This window comes from Triturus cristatus, chromosome 11 (assembly GCF_964204655.1).
Source record: "Triturus cristatus chromosome 11, aTriCri1.1, whole genome shotgun sequence".
Lineage (NCBI taxonomy): Eukaryota > Metazoa > Chordata > Amphibia > Caudata > Salamandridae > Triturus > Triturus cristatus.
In genome coordinates this window covers 1101950253-1101967466 of record NC_140594.1, presented here as the reverse complement: position 1 = coordinate 1101967466, position 17214 = coordinate 1101950253, and the positions used below count along the sequence as shown (strand labels likewise).

Here is a 17214-nt window from a genome sequence, read left to right as displayed (position 1 = left end):
TAGCATAACATGACAAAACACAAAACATAGCATAGCATAACAAAACAAAACATAGCATAACAAAACATAGTATAGCATAACAAAACACAACAAAACATAGCATAACAAAACAAAACATAGCATAGCATTACAAAACACAACGTAGCATAGCATAACAAAACATAGCATAACATAACAAAACACAACAAAACATAGCATAGCATAACTAAACAAAATATAGCATAGCATAACAAAACAAACATAGCATAACAAAGCATAGCATAACAAAACATAAGAAAACATAGCATAACAAAACATATCATAGCATAACATAACAAAACATAGCATAGCAACACACAACAAAACATAGCATAGCATAACAAAACACAACAAAACAAAGCATAGCATAGCATAACAAAACATAGCATAGCATAACAAAACAAACAGCATAGCAAAACACAACAAAACATAGCATAGCATAACAAAGCAAAACATAGCATAGCATAACAAAACATAGCATAGCATAACAAAACAAAACATAGCATAACAAAACATAGCATAGCATACACAAAACATAGCATAGCATAACAAAACATAGCATTGCATAGCATAACATAACATAAGAAAACATAGCATTAAGTTTGATAAACTCATAGTAGCGGGCTAGCTAGCTTTAACGGCCAGTGAGTGTAAGCAACTCCGTCAACCCAGAAGCAGTCACTCGATCACCTTTGCTCTTGTATTGCAGTGGCTTCGTTTATTTAACAGTGCCCATATTTATACTGTTAGCACTTTACTTGTGCAAATTTCAGGGCTCACAAAACTTTAATGAATCGAAATTCACAACTGAGGCTGTTAAGTAAATTGTCCTGCCCTTTGCAGACTCCTACAAACACAACAAATGGTGGTTATTTTTCTCTTTGAGATGTGACAACCCTATAAGGTTAGCAATATTCATTGTGATGCAATGTGATTCTGCCTTGTAGTTTGAGACCTGCAGGATACCCTGCTTTCCATTCAGGCAGGGTCTGGTCTCTCTTCACACTAAAGGGCACTTCGCGTCCGCATCTAATCGCTGTTCCCATGCAGATGCAACAATTAGATCACTTAAGCCTGTTCGGCCCAGGCGAGGGGGCGCCCTCCCCTAGACCTCACAGTCCCGCACCACCATTATAACAGAGTTTTTTTAAAGGCACTGCTGTGAGGCCCCACTTGCATGTGAACAGACGCAGTGCCCTGGGCAGTAGCCCACACTGCCCATGCCTAGCGCCCGCCCTGAATAGGATGCATAAAGATTGCTGCTAGTTTTGTGTGAGCATCAGGAATCAGTCAAGCTTGTACCCACATGCACTTTTATTATCTCTGCCCTCTATCCCAATGATCTCATCACAACATTCAGATATTTTCTCTTTGCAGTGGTTAATTACCCCTTAGTGGAGGCCGTCATCACCGCCACCTTCCCAGCATGCATGGCGCTCCCCTCTGCTGCCCTGCTGCTCCTCCTCGATGAACAGCAAAGACTTGTTAGCGTTGATAGCCAAAGAGTCCCCTTAGATTTGATCAGTGAATACATCTCACCCCTGAGACTGGTAACCTGTTCCTGTGGAGTAAATACAAAATGTCATTATCACAATTAGATGCTTGGTTGAGAACCACAACAGAAACAAGTACACTATAACTGCAAAATGCTACAGGATCTTCTGAAAATATTAAGTGATAATTGCTCTCTTGTCCCCTACCTGCGGTTCTTCTCCTCGTTATTCCCCCTTGCAGTTTCTCAGTTTTGATATACCACCCAAGGTGAGAGTGTTGGAAAGTCCAAAACAGTAATGTAGCAAGGTGGTTGTCCACAAAGTTGAGAAGACGCTGTTATGATCCAAAGCAGATTTATTGGCCATACATCCAATAAAGCAAATTACAGGAAAGCAAGGCTGACAAGAAAGCGACTTAACAAGTTTAAGGTCAGCCGATAACTGCCTTGGCAGAACCCCACCATACATGACATAACCATGGTTCTAACCTAGAATCATGGCAATTAAAGAAACAGTACAGAATAACAAATAATGAAGAATACTACAAGTAAGTGGGACTAATCCACTTAGAAATGGAAAGCACAGAATATCTAAGGGGGGAGGGGGCACATGATAAAAGCAACACAGAAATACAGCAATTCCAGTCGACTTACTTCTGCCAGATTGTCAGGTTATCCCCTGAATACAGAGTCATGCTCCCAGCTCCTTTGAAACTTATATAAGGAAATTTGGGGGGAGGGTGGATGCAGCAGTAGGGAAGCAAATGTGTGCAAGAGTCTGCCACAGGGCTCTCCACCTGCAACCATGGCCAGACAGACTGTGGTGTTTGCTTAGTTGTAAAAGCTGGGAGAAGCAGCTTCAACCTAACAGTAGAAGGTGTAGCAGGTTAAATCCCAGGGATTGATGGCTACTTGGCCAGAAGCTAGAGTAGAGGCATCATCAGCTTCCCATATAACTCCTACCACTTCCCCCACCAGCAGGGTGACACAGCCCAGAATCCCTGCACAATTGACTGATGCTGGGGGAGAGGGCAAGGAGAATAAACCTTTATTTATTGTCCAATTTGGCTATCTTTGGCAAAGAGAACAAAAGCCTCAACTAATGTCAAACATCATAGGTGTGTGGGGGAGACACATAGATCTAAGTGACAGGGGGTTTACGGATTATGATACAGCCTGATGTAATGGACAAACACTAATTATGGGGTAGGCACTGTGATTTAATATGTAGAAGCTCTGAGATGAAATATGTGTGCACTTAAAGGAGACAGAGACCAACTTTTAAATGGGGAAGGGAGTTGTCATACTGAGTATGGATCTTAGGGAAAATGTATGGCAAAACATATTATCAGCTCATTTGTCTATGGTTTTTATCAGTGTTCAGACTGCCCTTCCAGAAGCATGCCTACTGGTGATGTGTAATTAACTGAGGGCCTCATTTAGAAATTGGAGTAAGGGAAGCACCACCGTAACTCGCGGTTCCATGACTTTACTTAGAGTATGTGGAAGCGCAAGGTGTACACTGGCAGAACCTCCATAAAGTCCTCCATTGCAAACCTCTGATTTAGAGTCCTCTGAAAAATGACCACTAGCTCACAGTGGACCCGATGGGTGGAGAGGTCATATTATGATTTGTTGGTTTTGTGTGAGTCTTTTATAAAATCGATATATATTCTTTAAAAAAGAAAATCTTTGCCGTGTTAATTGAATAATAGACTGAAATGTTGTCATCCTGAATGGACGTTGGACCAAGTACTTGTTTTAAAGACTTGAGTTTCAAATCTGGCCCTAACTCTAAATTTGGCTTCTCCCAACAAAAAGAGAACAGAAAATAGAGATCTCTCTCCTTCTTGCATATGGAACTATCAGAAAATGCCAGATAATTATATTTTCTGACACCAACTGGCAAGACCAAAATGGCCTACATATAGTCATGCTTTGGGAGGGTTTGGCGAATTTTCTGTAACAGTGGTTGCAAAGGCCTGTTTTTTTTTAATACCGAAATAAAATACGAATTAATACCTCCCCCCAGGCATGGGTCCTGCCCCGAAAGGGTCTTCTAAATTGTTGAAATTGTTGCTGCCCCTTTGAAAAAAAAGCACGAATTAAAGAAAGAACAACTGGCGTGTCAAAAAATGCAAAATTGTCTTTATATTGCAGTGATTTCTTTATCACATTTTCAAACCTGAACTAAACAAAAGATATCTTAGAAATGAAAAATGAAGAAAGAACATGTGCTGACTTGTATTGAACTTCCAAGAACTCAGCTACACCTGCCACGAGACAACAGAGCTGCATCCAGGCTGATTTTGGAATAGGGTCATCACCTGTCTGCATGACTTCAAATGGATTTTGAAAACGTTTTGCAACGACTGCACAGTATGAGTGGCATCAAAGCAACATTGAGACTGGATCAGCTCTTTCAAATGACACGTCAATCTTTTATCTGTACTGCCTGAAGACCAGGCATCTTCCAAAGCCAAGACAGAGTGTGAAGACCCGCTGAACAACAAGTAGTTCACTTAGTTATTGCTGCTCCCTCCTCATCTTCAATTTTTTCGAACCCGTATTTCTTTGCTAAAAACCTGGCTGCTTTTCTATGCTTATTTATCTTTTTTTCCAGATGACATGGTATTGCTACATTTACTGGAAAAGAATCAAATATCTGAGAGCCAAAAAACATGCAAAGAAATGCTCCTCAGATTCTTCCATATCAGGAGGTGCAAACCGTAAATTATCTTTTATGTGTGCCAAAAAAAACATTTGATCTGTGTCCTAAAGATATCTTCTGTTTCGTTCATTTCCTTCTGCTGAATCACAAACATACAGAGGAGCGGTTTCGGCGTGATTCCTCGTGCCTTGCTGACCGCTTTATCAATGGTCGTCTGCAACAGCCGAAGAGTCAAGAGATTGTTAGCTCAGCCTCCCGCTCATGCTGAGACTGGCCCCAATGCTTGTGTTTCCCATCACCTCCATGGCCCTTCACAGGAGACGTCAAGCAAAAACAAAAACATTTCGAAGAAGTGCATTCAAATGCGCTTTATTGCTTTGGTTTCCTATGTTTTTCTAGGTACAGAAGGAACAGGCTGCAAGAACTCGGTGTGCCCGGCAGGACAGCTGCAGAGGCTCACGCGAGGGGTGGCGGGAAGTCTGGCGCCGGAGAGAGGGAGGCTCCCTTTTTGCACCAGAAAAAGCAGAGGTGCTCGGCACTCTAATGGGGACACTTAAGCTGAGGCACACACACACACTAATGAACACAGGGTGACCCAGCGGTGTTGGAGCAGATGTCTACAAAAGAGAGAGACGAAACTCACCAGAGCTGTCGCTTGAGCTGCTAGAAGTGCTCCCACATGGAGGGCAATGGGGGAGATTAGAGGAGTGGGAACAGGCAGGAGTATAGATTGGGGACTTCTACAGAGATGGGGAATTACTCACATTTGAGGACTTCAGCACAGAACGGGATATCCCGCAGGGACATTTCTTGCCCTATGGAGCAGTCACAGGAGCAGTGCCAAGACATTGGGGGGCAGGGACGACAGAACCACCGACACATGCTACCTGCAGATACATAGGACTGGCGGGGGCAACCATGAAAGCGGTCACATGTTTATACAGGGCCATTAGGCGCGACTCTACGTTCCCGCTTGAGGAGCTATGGACTAAAAGGGTGGAAGACCTGGGCAGAAAGTTAGAGGACAAAGACTGGGAAAACATATTACAACGAGCCACTAAAGTTTCGCATAACGCCAAATTTTGCCTGATTCGTTTTTACATACTACATAGGGCATACTTTACCCCAGACAGAATTAACTGGTTCTTCCACAGGGAAGATGTGGAATGCCCAAGATGTAGAGAAAAGGGGGCAAATTTGATACACAAGATGTGGAGTTGCCCGTCTTTAGATATCTACTGGCAGGGAGGGACAGGAGAAGTGGCGCGGAATATAGAGCGGGAGATACCACGCACACCAGAACACGTTTTACTAAACATGTTCCCTCACACAGCCAAAACTAAAATTACTGCAGGCTGGTATTTTGCTCCCCCAAGTCATCAGGAAAATACAAAAGGCACCGAACTGTGCCAGCCCTAAACTATAAAGAAGTGACTTTTCCCACCATAAGAGCTCCAAATGCAAAACAAATGCATTCTCACCTGAGGCTAAAAGTATATAATAGTTTTGTGAATGGCACCTATTAAACACACACACCCTCTATTCTTTGAGAGCTCCAGAACTCTACATGACGGGACTTGACTAGATGGTTGTTCGATTTTTTAAGTTAGTTGGAATAGTAAACATTTCGTGGAGCCCAATATCCCTGAATACCTTATTAACATATTTCAGACAGGGTATAGCTATACCCTTGTCTTGCATGAGGCAATCCAAAACGACCTTCTTATTGAAGCTTTGTTTCGGGCTGGACCATACCTTAATTCCCAACGGAGTGGCGCCAGCTTAACTACATCACAACCATATTGTTGGTGAACTCTGAATGCAGAATAAAGTTGGAGGTGGATTTAGGAGTCTCCTACATATTCTGTTTTCCTCCACTTGAATGGGAGAAGTATTATGGAACCCCCACAACCCTGCCCCATAAATAGCTGTAGGGACACACTGCAAATTATAGATTTTCAAGTAAGGAGGGATATAACCCTTGACTTCCTTACAAGTGAGATTAAATTAAGACCCAGCAGCCCTACTTAACCTAAGACGGGCTGTATTAACCTGAGACTGCCGGGAGCCTGGGAATCAAACGAAACATCACGAGAGCTGATATTTTGAACAAATCTCATGGACTGATCTAAAACCCACAAGAACCCTAGATTTCTCTTTCCTGGGCCACATGCTATTAAATGAGATTTCCCAAAATTAGTTGTCAAATCTACACTCCTCATAAATCTGATGAAAGATTTATTCAATATACGCAGGGTACATGGGGTGTGGGCCATTAGGACAGCGTCATCCGCATATAATAATGTCGGAACCAGGATGTTGTGTATTTTTGGTATGTCTGAAGTTGCTGCCCTTAGGTGAACACTTAACTCATTGATGTAAATAATGAAAAACAGCGGAGCCAAGATGCACTCCTGCCTAAGGGAAAGATGTCTGAAGTTTCCCCTGTGTGTTTGTAACCTAAACATGGCCCCTAAGTTCTCTTGAAGTGTATATAGAGAATGTATTGAGGGGACTTCCACTCCCAGATCTAAAAGGGTCAGCCATAATTTAGTCCTGCTTTTATGAGTTTTTTATCTCGAATAAAGCTATAAATTAATTTAGTCCTATTTACACTATCAAATGCAGCTGATAGGTCCATAAAGGCCAGGTAGAGTGGATAGCGCCTAGCAATGGTATACTTCCCCACAATCAAGTGTGGGTTTAGACACTGTGCCGATGTGCCTAACCCAGGGCAGAAGCCATACCTACAAGGGGACAAAATGAGGGGGAAAACATTCAAGAAGTAAAGTAATTCCAATGCAAACATTAAAAAAAGACAGACAGTCCCAGGAGCAGGACTGAATGCAATATAACTCCGGCAAAGACATACAAGTTGAACTTCACAAATCAAAATGCAGCATCAACCATGCTCTAAAGTTGTGTACTAAGTGAAAAGGTGAATATATTGTGCTCATAAAAAAGCATTAAAATGGCACAAGTGAAGCAAGTGAAGGTAGTAGAAAATGCTACAGCGTACTGGACAAGAAATCAAAACGATTTTATGCATGAATCAATACATATATGGAAGAATTTATAAAATCATGTCATATTTCAAAAGTCCACATTTAGCTTGTGCAGGTCGACGGCGTTTCGACCTTCATGACTGGGGATGATCGCCATGACATAAACCACAATGTAGGGTGATGGCTGCCTTTATCAGTAGCATGTTTATGCTTCATATCACGTGTGAAGAATTTTCACTCGTTATGTTTAGGAAGCGGGGCGATGTTCCATGCTTTACTTATTATGTATGATCTCTTGTTTCTTTCAATGTGTCCCACATTCTACTTGTGTTTGTATTTGACTTACGTTCCACTTCCAGAGTGGTGTCTAGGGTCGGGCTGCCAAAGCGGGCTATCAGCCATGGGCCGATCGGCCAGCGACTAAGTGCCAGCAGGGTCCCGCTTTTATTTGGGCCCTTGTCAACTGCCCACAGCGTGTCCTATTGTCCTACCCAGCCACCACCATGCTTGCCTACCTGCCCAGGACACTGCTATATGGGGCCGACATGGACAGGCTTGCAAAACATAGTGCTATGTTTTGAGGCGGGTGCAAGGATGGGGGGTTTGCAGCATCCTCATTGGGAGGCTAGCTTAGCCCTCATGGGGCTGGACCTGACTCCGGAAGCAGTGTCCTTCCCCAGCTCTCTTCCCCAACCACCACAGTGAGACCATGGTGAGTGGGGAGGGGAGGAGTATGAAGAGGCTAGGGGTTGTTGTGGCCTTTGGGCTATTCTCACTTAGCTGTCAGTTCTCAGCTCAATAAAGGGGGAGAATGTGGCTTAACGGCTAGGGGGTCAACCTCGGAGCTGTGGAACCGGGTTCGAGTCTGGGCAGGGACACTCAACTTTCTGTGATTCTGGGCAAATCACGTAATCTCCCCGTGCCTAACAAAAATGAATGGGTCTGTCTGTGATGTAACTGGTGCTCATGTAAAGCACTCTGATACCTTTGGGTCTAGTTTGCACTATATAAAACTCCCCCCAAAAAACCTCTGCCATCAGGGACCAGCAAGGCCCAGAAGTGAAGCAATATCATTCACCTTTCATCTAACCCCCTCCTCCACCAGGACTTCACATTTAGGTCATAGCGGGAGGGGGTGGGGGAGCGCACAAAGGTTGAAAGTTCTCGCTGGAAGGACAGGTCAGGTGTTGTGGACATTTTCATCTCGACCTGGCCAGTTACATTTTTAATTAAGTAATTTACCCAGCACATGCCCAGTTTTTTCTATGCATGTACTTTGCTGAGAGATCTGTGTTTTGTCTAGTCAGGTTTGACTCATCATAAGTTAGCAGAGAGGGTTTATATGTCTGCGGCAAAGCACAACGTGCAGCCTACAGATCACAGATTTACATTTTATGTAGAAAGGTCAGCGGGTTACTGCTTAGAGGTCCTTTTGTTACTTGCAGCTCATATGTTATAACCAGGGCCATTGGAATTATGCAGTAGGGGAGGGCCAAATTATGCGCCACGGTTGACTACATTTTGGGGCAAGAAAAGACAAATTATGAACCTTTTGTGATGGTTTTGCTTCATTATTAAAGCACATTGTAACTCAGTCTGGGCAAACGTTTCATCTCATTAGTTTCAGTTTAACAATCATCTACCTCAATAAACAACTTAAAGATGACCAGTCAACATTTGAGAGGGGCCTTCCAATGTGTATGTAAATGTGCTGCTAAGTTTTTAGTAACTTTTAAACTGACAGAGCTACAAGCAATTTTTCCCCTTACAATCTGCATATTATGCAATAGGTGAAGGATTAAGTGGCAAATGCAAAAAAATTATAATTAAGCAGACAACGCCTTTGCCGCTAAATCACATACTATACATTTACCACTGGTGTCCCATAGACAACAAATTACCTCTGGTGTGCCAGCACCAGCATTTTGCCATGGGTGCCCTTTCCCAAATGCCAAGAATTACCTCCAATGTGCCAATGCCTGCATTTTGCCATAGGTTCCCCTTGTACCAATACTTATGCCCAGTATGTCAGCGGCAGCATTTTGCCACAGCTGTCTCGTATGCTAAGAATTACAGCTTATGTACCTGCATTGTACCTACGGGCATAATATACCAAGAATGACCTCCTTCTCTCGTCTTCATTCTCGCTCTGTCTCCCACTCTAGCTCACATCACTTGCACTCACTCTTTAATTCTAACTTCGTCTCACTTATTCCCACTCCCTCTAACTCACTCAATCACTCTTAGTTACACCATCACTCATACACACACACACATACACTCTCAATCAATCAATCAATCAGGGATTTATATAGTGTGGGTACTCACCTGTGAGGGTCTCAAGGCGCTGAGGGGGAGGGGTGAGGCTGCTGATCCGTCTGGGCGAGGAGGTTCAGGGGAGGAGCCAGGTCTTGAGGTCCTTCCTGAATGGGGTCAGTGATGGGGATTGCCTGAGGTGGCGTTGCAGGGTGTTTTAGGTTTTGGCAGCGAGGCAGAAGAAGGATCTTCCTCCAGTTCTGGTCTTGTGGATCCGTGGGACGGAGGCCAAGGCAGGTTAGACGGAGCCAAGTTGTCTGGCGGGTACGTGGAAAGAGAGGCGGTGGTTCGGATTTTCTGGTCCGGCGTTGTGGAGAGCTTTGTAGGCGTGTGTGAGGAGCCTGAAGGTGATTCTCTTGTTGATTGGGAGCCAGTGGACAACATTCCTCAGGGTTTTATTTAACTTACCTTCAGCTCCCTGACCTGTTGTGCTTCAGCTGATGGTGCTGGGTAGCCTCTCAGGGCAGGTACACGGCTTCTTCCAGCCTTGAGAACTGAAGCACAAAGTTGGAGTCCGGACAGTGACCCATAGGCTATAGATGTCAGTTTCTTGCCTTGTCATCTCATCTTGTCATAAGGTTTGGTCCAGTGAATGAGGATCGTACCAACCCGTCTCCGTCTCCCATGATGGGACTGGAGAGGATGAGCTGACAGCATGACTGATGGGGAGCCTTGGGCACGGCAGGGATTATGACAAAAGCACCCAGGGCTACCTGTACCAGTGACAATACAGCACTAATGGGAGGTTTTGAGGTATGGCAGGATCCAGAGGTTAAGGCTCGGACATAGTTAGTCCTGGTCAATCACGGTGATGGCTGTTGCAGGTGCCTCTGTGAGGCGTTGCCAATAATCAGGCTGATTTACTGCCTCAGGCGGCAGCAAGGGTGAACATATTTATTTTTTATTATACTAGTGAATAATAGGTTATAATTACTTGCTGGTATCATAAAAAAGGGTGCCGAAGCAAAGGCAGCCTCCACTGAAAATGACAGGTCTCTTTCTATGAAACCTGCACGTAGTGAATCGTCACGGGGAGGAATTTCAGAGTTGCCTTTTCTCTTTTCTTTGGAAATTGTAGGTTCTTTTTCCAGGGATTCTGACATAGCCCCTTTCGCCCCTTGGCTTTGTCCTAGATTTCTGATTGATGTGATCTCCACTTTCCTTTTCAACCCAAATAACAGACTCACATGTCCACCGCTCAAATAAATGTCATATTTTCCTACACTAACTCACCTCAAATCCTTTTTGGGTTCCGGAGTAGCGTGCTACTCACCAAAAAGCGCTCTGATGCCTCGTCAGGGGTAGTAAGCGCTATATAAATACAATTACAATTATACTCAGGGTCGAGGACCTAGTTGATTGGGTGTGGGATTCTTGCAACCTTGTAGACGGCGCTGATACTGGAATAAGTATTCAGGGGCAGATTTACAAGCCCCCTGCGCCACCAGTACGTCACTTTTTGTGACGTACAGAAGGCTCATTTCACTTCTCCATATTTACAAGGAGAGGAAAAGCCACCCTGCGTGACTTTTTCTCTCCTTGTAAATATGGCCCCTTCACGCGCAGCACTTTGCGTGGAAGGGGCGTTCCATGAGTGTTCCTGTGGGTGTTCCCATGTAACACCCATGGAACGGGACACATTTCCAGATTGACGAGGAATCGTAGATCTGGAAATGCGTATCAATGCTACGCCTAAGGCGTAACGAGGAGAAATGTTTTAATTTCTCCTCGTTTTTTCCTCTTATAAAGTGTGCTGCATTCTAAAGCACGCATTGAGAGAGGAAAATGCCTGTAGTGATTTTTTTTGTGCAGGAAGGTGCTCCTTCCTGCAGAAAAACAATCTCCCCATGACGCAGGCATCCTTGCACCATAGTGCAAGGGTGCCTGCGCCGGCGCATGGCTGCAGTTTGTGCGCCAGCGCAGGGGAAGCACAGAGATGCGACATATTATTATAAATGTGTCGCATTCCTGTGCTTTGGAAGTGCCGCAGCGTGGCGCAGCCAAAGGGCTTGCGTTGCCGCGCTGCGGCTCCTCCTTGTAGATCTGCCCCTCAGTTTTTACAGCTACAGTATTTTCATTTTTCGCCAAGAATACTGACCGTACAAGCTTTAAAATGCCTAAATGTGCCACACGTTTCTCCAAATTTAACCTCCTCTTACTAACCAATGTTTTGTGAAAGGTCCCGCTCCTCAAATATGGGCCACTTTGGGCCTTTTTTGGCCTCAATCGGACCCTGGTGGTGTCTGCAGTTCTGGGAGTTCAGTTGCAGCTGTTCTTACAGACACCACCAGGCCCTGAGCTCAGTTGTAGAATTAAACTACTTTCTAAGCATTTCTGGTATCCTGGAGTGTTTACCACAAGCTCATTACTGCCCTCTGACCCAGAGCTCTGCTCTCTGCAGCCCGTGCACTGACTCGGAGGGTTTTAGGGTTCACCTACTACGCGCTGAAGAAGAAAACGAAATACAAAGAGGCAGGTGCGCGCGCGCAGCGCAGAGAACGGGACGTTCCCTCTCCCTTCACATGACGGGAAACAGGCCAAGAACCCTGTGGGAATCATTGAAACTCGCTCCTGCTGCTGGAAAAACAAATACGTCCCCCTCTTTTCTAAAGTGTCCAAAGATAGGCTTTATGGCACCTCGAAAAGATAAAAGAAAGGGATAGTGACGTCAGTTGCCCGTCTTTTCTCACCTGTGAGTCGGTGCTGAGTCCACGGCGCGGTGGAGTGAAGATGGCTATGAAACAGGTTATTGGAAACGTGCGCTTTATTACATCGCCGCGCCCTCTTTAGTCCTTCCCACACTCTGGAGAACTCACAACTCTCCCGGCTAGAGAGTGAAAAACATGTACACGTGGGACATCAGAGTGGGCGGGAGAGAGTGGCAGCGATCTCCGGCGCTGCTTGCACCAAGCACGACTTATCTTATCTTATCGGGTCGAGGGTGAGAAAAAGATGTTGCGCTCAGTAGATTCTGTGTAGCTTCATGAGGGTGAAGCTTGCGCGTTTCGTCCCACGCATAGGGGCTCACGGGCTACTTGAGAGCGCCTTTCGTATTTTTTAAAAGGCGCTTTACCCCGTCCTTTTAAAAGGCGCTGTCCTTTTAAAAGGCGCTTTACCCCGTCCTTTTAAAAGGCGCTTTACCCCGTCCTGCATTCTCAACCATGGTGGTGCCAAGTACACTTTGATGTTGCAATGCCCATAAGCTCTGCTTCTCGTCCAGCTTGGCCTATGATGCAGAGCGGGTCTACCCCTTGAGAGAGGATGGCCGGGTGTCCCGGATTTGCCAGGACGGCCCCGGTTTTTCACCAGCTGTCCCGGCAGACTACAGGAAATTTAGCGCATGTCCTGGTTTTTAGAGAGGGGCGACTGAAAACGGCGGGAAGTGTTTTTTTTAAATGTTTTTCAAAGCAGAGATAGTTGTTTCAAGAAAGCAATTTAATTAACAGACAAGCTACTGGGTTTCAAAAATTTATTTTATGTATGTTCTCACTGCCTGTTCTGTAATTCTGTGCAGAGGAGCGCTGTCATGCTGTGCGCTCGCTTGAAGTAAAATTGTAGGCCTTCTACTATTTATTGTGAAATGTCCCGGTTTTTGGCTTTAAAATTCTGGTCACCCTTTAAGAGCTGTTGAAGTTTGGGCATCCTGTGTGCGTCTGAATGTGTACTTAACCCTCAGTCTGGTCAGAGTCAGGGATGAGCAAGGAATTCATGGGCACCAAAGCAAACTTCCTGCAAGGCCAAGAATTAACAGTAAAGACAATAAATTCTTAAAAATAATTTTTGCTGACTTTTTGCCAGCAGGCAAAGCAGAAGGCTTTCACTCAGAAGTGATAGTTAATTCATTTATTTAATAGCGCAAAACAAAAATCAAAGTGATATATACCGAAAAACAAAAATGTGATAAAGTCAATACCATACTAAGTAAAATAATTACACGGAATAAAAAACAAACAAGTGTCCAGCAACAAATTAACCAGGGCATTCAATATTGAAAAGACATGAAAGATAAGCATGAAAACTAGTCTACATGGAGAGATTCAATTTTCAGAGATCATAAGTTACTACCCAGGACCGATTCTAGGCACTGAGGGGCTTATTTACAAGCCCGTTGCACCGATGTTGCATCACTTTTAATATGGTTAAAAATGATGCACCAGCGGCGCAAGGGGCTTGTAAATAAGCCCCTGAGTGTAATGACTATAAGATCGCGAGAGCGGGGCCGAGGGTCTGCTCCGGAAGAACCTGCAAACATTGTAGCACCCTCTGGCCTGGCGTGGCCAGAGGTTATAAATAAATGGGAAAAGACCGCTTGAGGTTTTCCTCCGTACCTTAGTAGTGAGGTGTGTGGGTCCCTTTTTACTGTGCTGCTAGGCCGCGTGACTGCCTTAGATTCTGGCCACTTTACACTGGCGACGACGGTGCTAACCACCCTGCAACACCATCCACCCCCATCACTGTGGTCGTAGACCTACCGTCGGCACAGAGATCACTGCGTGGTGAGCCCGCTGGTGGTGGCGAAGCTGACTACCTGCGACGGAGCTGCTGCTCCACCTCTCCACCCGAAGCAGCACATTGGCGGTGGAGCGTGAGGGTGCAGCTACTCAGGAGCCTGTCAGGCAATGCGGTTCCTCCCCAGACGTCACACGGCCTAGCACGAGTGCTATGCCGCATAACGGACCAAAGAAGCTCCAGAAAGCTGACACCTGAGGACCACACCCACAGTACAGGTACAACGTGAGAGTTCAAGTAGAGGAGCGCGCATCACCGCCATGCGGGGAGGGAGCCAAGAAGTGACTGTGCCAGCAGCTGCACACAGCCTCCAAAGGCTGTCCAGGCCAGAGCTACCAAGACAAAGAAAAAAAAACTTTGAATCACCTAGAAATTAAAGACAAGAAGAGCAGGGGCAGAACCCCCCCCCACATACACCCACAAAGAGGAAACTACAAAGCACCATCTCGAAAAGGCCAGATCACACTGTGCTAACAATACTCAACAACTATGACAGATAACGTAGCGCACGCTGGCCCACAGCAGGCGCTACCAATGGGGCAACGTCCCCGTCGCACCAGCCACATAATACACCCAGGTCAGCACGCTGCCACTGTTTAGCCGGCCCCGCCACTGTCTCCCTCGGTGGAGGATATGGGTTAGCCGCCTGAACAACTATTTTGTCGCGACAAGGGAAGCGTACAACACCATCAAGAGGTCATTATTACTGCACTTCGCAGGGGAAGAAATATACAAACTCTTTGCACACCTGCCGAACATGAAACAGCCAGCAACTACGACGCAGCTGTCAGAGCTCTGAATGCACACTTTGACCCGCAACTCAATCCAGACTACGAACGGTTCAAGCTCTGCCAAGCCCGGCAAAGGGAAGGAGAGTCATTGGACGCATTCCACACATGCCTGAGGGAACTAGCCAGTACGTGCACGGCTGACGACAAAGCTAAAGAAGTGAGAGCACAGGTAATACAAGGATGCCGCAATAAAACCCTTGGGAGCCTTATCCTCCGCCAACCAGGGATCTCCCTTGAGGATATCCTTGTCTTGGCACGATCCCAAGACCTGTCGGATGCCGGAGCAACAGCGATGGATCTCGCCATCACGCAGCAACCAGGAGGCCACCCTCCAAATCCATGAGGCAACTCTCCCCATATGACTATGAGAACCCGAAGACAAGTACAGGATCACAACGGCAGCGTCATCGCCTTGAGGACTCGTCCACCGAAGATGAAGTAGAATGCTTTCTCATATCATTCACCAGCGACTTAAAACGCAGAAGACGCCCACAGCTCACGTGCATAATAGAGATAGCAAGACCTCGCGTCACAGCCTTGATAGACACCGGACGGTCCGTCACGTGATGGGCACCTATCAATACAAGCAACTGCACCTACGCCCTCAGCTAACACCGACCAATATCAAAATCTTCACATATGGAAGCCAAACACCGTTGCCCCTCAGAGGGAAAATTATTATGAAAGTGAAAGCGGAAGACCAAGAAATCACGGCCACATTCCACGTAGTTAACAGAGAGGCCGACATCCTGGTAGGGAGCCACACTGCAGAAGACCTCAGCCTAGTCACCTTTGCCCGGGCAGTCAAAGACCTCCAAAAGGAGGAGATACTTGAACTATTCCCACTCCTCTTCACCGGGCTAGGGTGCATGAAGAGACCGCCCGTCAAGCTCCATATTGACCGATCGGTCAAGCCAGTGGCACTCTATCACCGGTAGATACCGTTCCACCTTCAACCCCTCGTCAAACAAGAGCTGAGTATGCCAGAATGGCAAGGAGTAATCGAAAAAGTCACTGGCCCAACATGAAGGGTCTTGCCTATGGTGATCGCAGAGAAGCCAAAAGAACCAGGCAAAATACGGTTGTGCATCAACATGTGCCTGCCCAATCAGGTTATCAAAAGAGAGAGGCATATAACGCCCACAATGGACGATATTATCGCCGACCTAAATGGCTCCAGATGGTTGTCCCAAGCTAGACCTTAATGCAGGGTACCATCAGCTAAGGCTAGTGGAAGAGAGCAGGTACATAACGATCTTCTTGACACACATTGGGTTGCACCACTTCAAACAGCTCAACTTCGGCATATCCTCTGCTGTGGATCTTTCAAGCAAGGCCCTCACACCCACGGAAACAAGGTATCGTGATCCCAGATAGCCTCCAAGAGAGAGTGACAACTCTTGCACATGGAGGCCAGCAAGGGACCGTCCGAATGAAGTCGTGAATGAGAGAGAAAATCTGGTTCCCGGGGATGGAAGCGGTGGTCGACAACCTGGTGCAGAACTGCCACTCCTGCCAAATTACCCGCAGGCAGGAACCCCCAGCACCAATCATCACCGAAAGAACCTGCGTCTGCTCCCTGGTCCCAAATCAGCCTCGATTTTGGGAGCTTCCCAGATGGGAGAGTGACAGCGGTGCTAATTGACAACTATTCAAAATACCCGGTAGTTGAAGTGGTAGACTCCACAGCTTACACCCATGTTGTGCCAATCCTAGAGAGAACTTTGGCTTTATTCGGACTGCCCCAAGAGCTGAAGACCGTCAAGGGTCCACCCTTCCAAGGTGGAGAATTCAGAGACCTGCTCGCATCCCTAGGCATACAATACCGGCGCATCACCACTCAATGGCCGCAAGCATATGGCGAAGCAGAACGGTTCATGCGCACGCTGAACAAAACACTTTGTATTGCAGTGGCAGAACAGACCAACCCGGAAGCGGCACTACATTGATTCTTACGAGAGTACTGTAGTACCCCCCACTGCACGACACAAAGATCGCTGTGGTCCCTGATACTTGCTGGGCATAGACAGGACACTATTCCCATATCCGACCACTGGACCCCGACACCTTATGAACCAGCCAACGCCCAAGCCTGAAGGACCCAAACCAAAGAATGGGCTAGTAAAAGAGAAGAAAGACCAAACCTCGGCTCTTTGTGCCCAGAAGTCTGGTGCTGGTTCGCAACCGCCAGGTAGGATGGAAGTTCAAGACACTCTATGAACCAGGAACCTGGACTGTAGTTTGAGTTAACGGCACGTTCATCACTGCTAAATGTGCAGAAGAAGTAATTACCAAGAAGGTGTCATGGTTCCGGAGAGTGGAACGCCCGAGCCAGGAACCACCAGATCCGAGCAACAACAAAGTTGTAACTGACTAGGTCTAAGGAAGCTCACAGTCCATCTCAGGAGGGTC

At 46.2% G+C, this 17214-nt stretch overlaps 1 protein-coding gene across 1 annotated transcript in view; it reads right to left on the bottom strand.

Annotated features, from left to right (window-relative positions):
- Window positions 1-12298, bottom strand: part of LOC146786073 (dehydrogenase/reductase SDR family member 4-like) — a 94317-nt gene extending 82019 nt beyond the window's left edge. The window contains exons 1-2 of the mRNA XM_085635504.1: window positions 12193-12298; window positions 1407-1579 (exon numbers count right to left, since the gene is read on the bottom strand). Of these exons, the coding sequence (XP_085491630.1) occupies window positions 1407-1552 (146 nt within the window). The 5' untranslated portion in view covers window positions 1553-1579; window positions 12193-12298. The remainder of the gene's footprint in view (window positions 1-1406; window positions 1580-12192) is intronic.
- Window positions 12299-17214: the final 4916 nt, after the last annotated feature.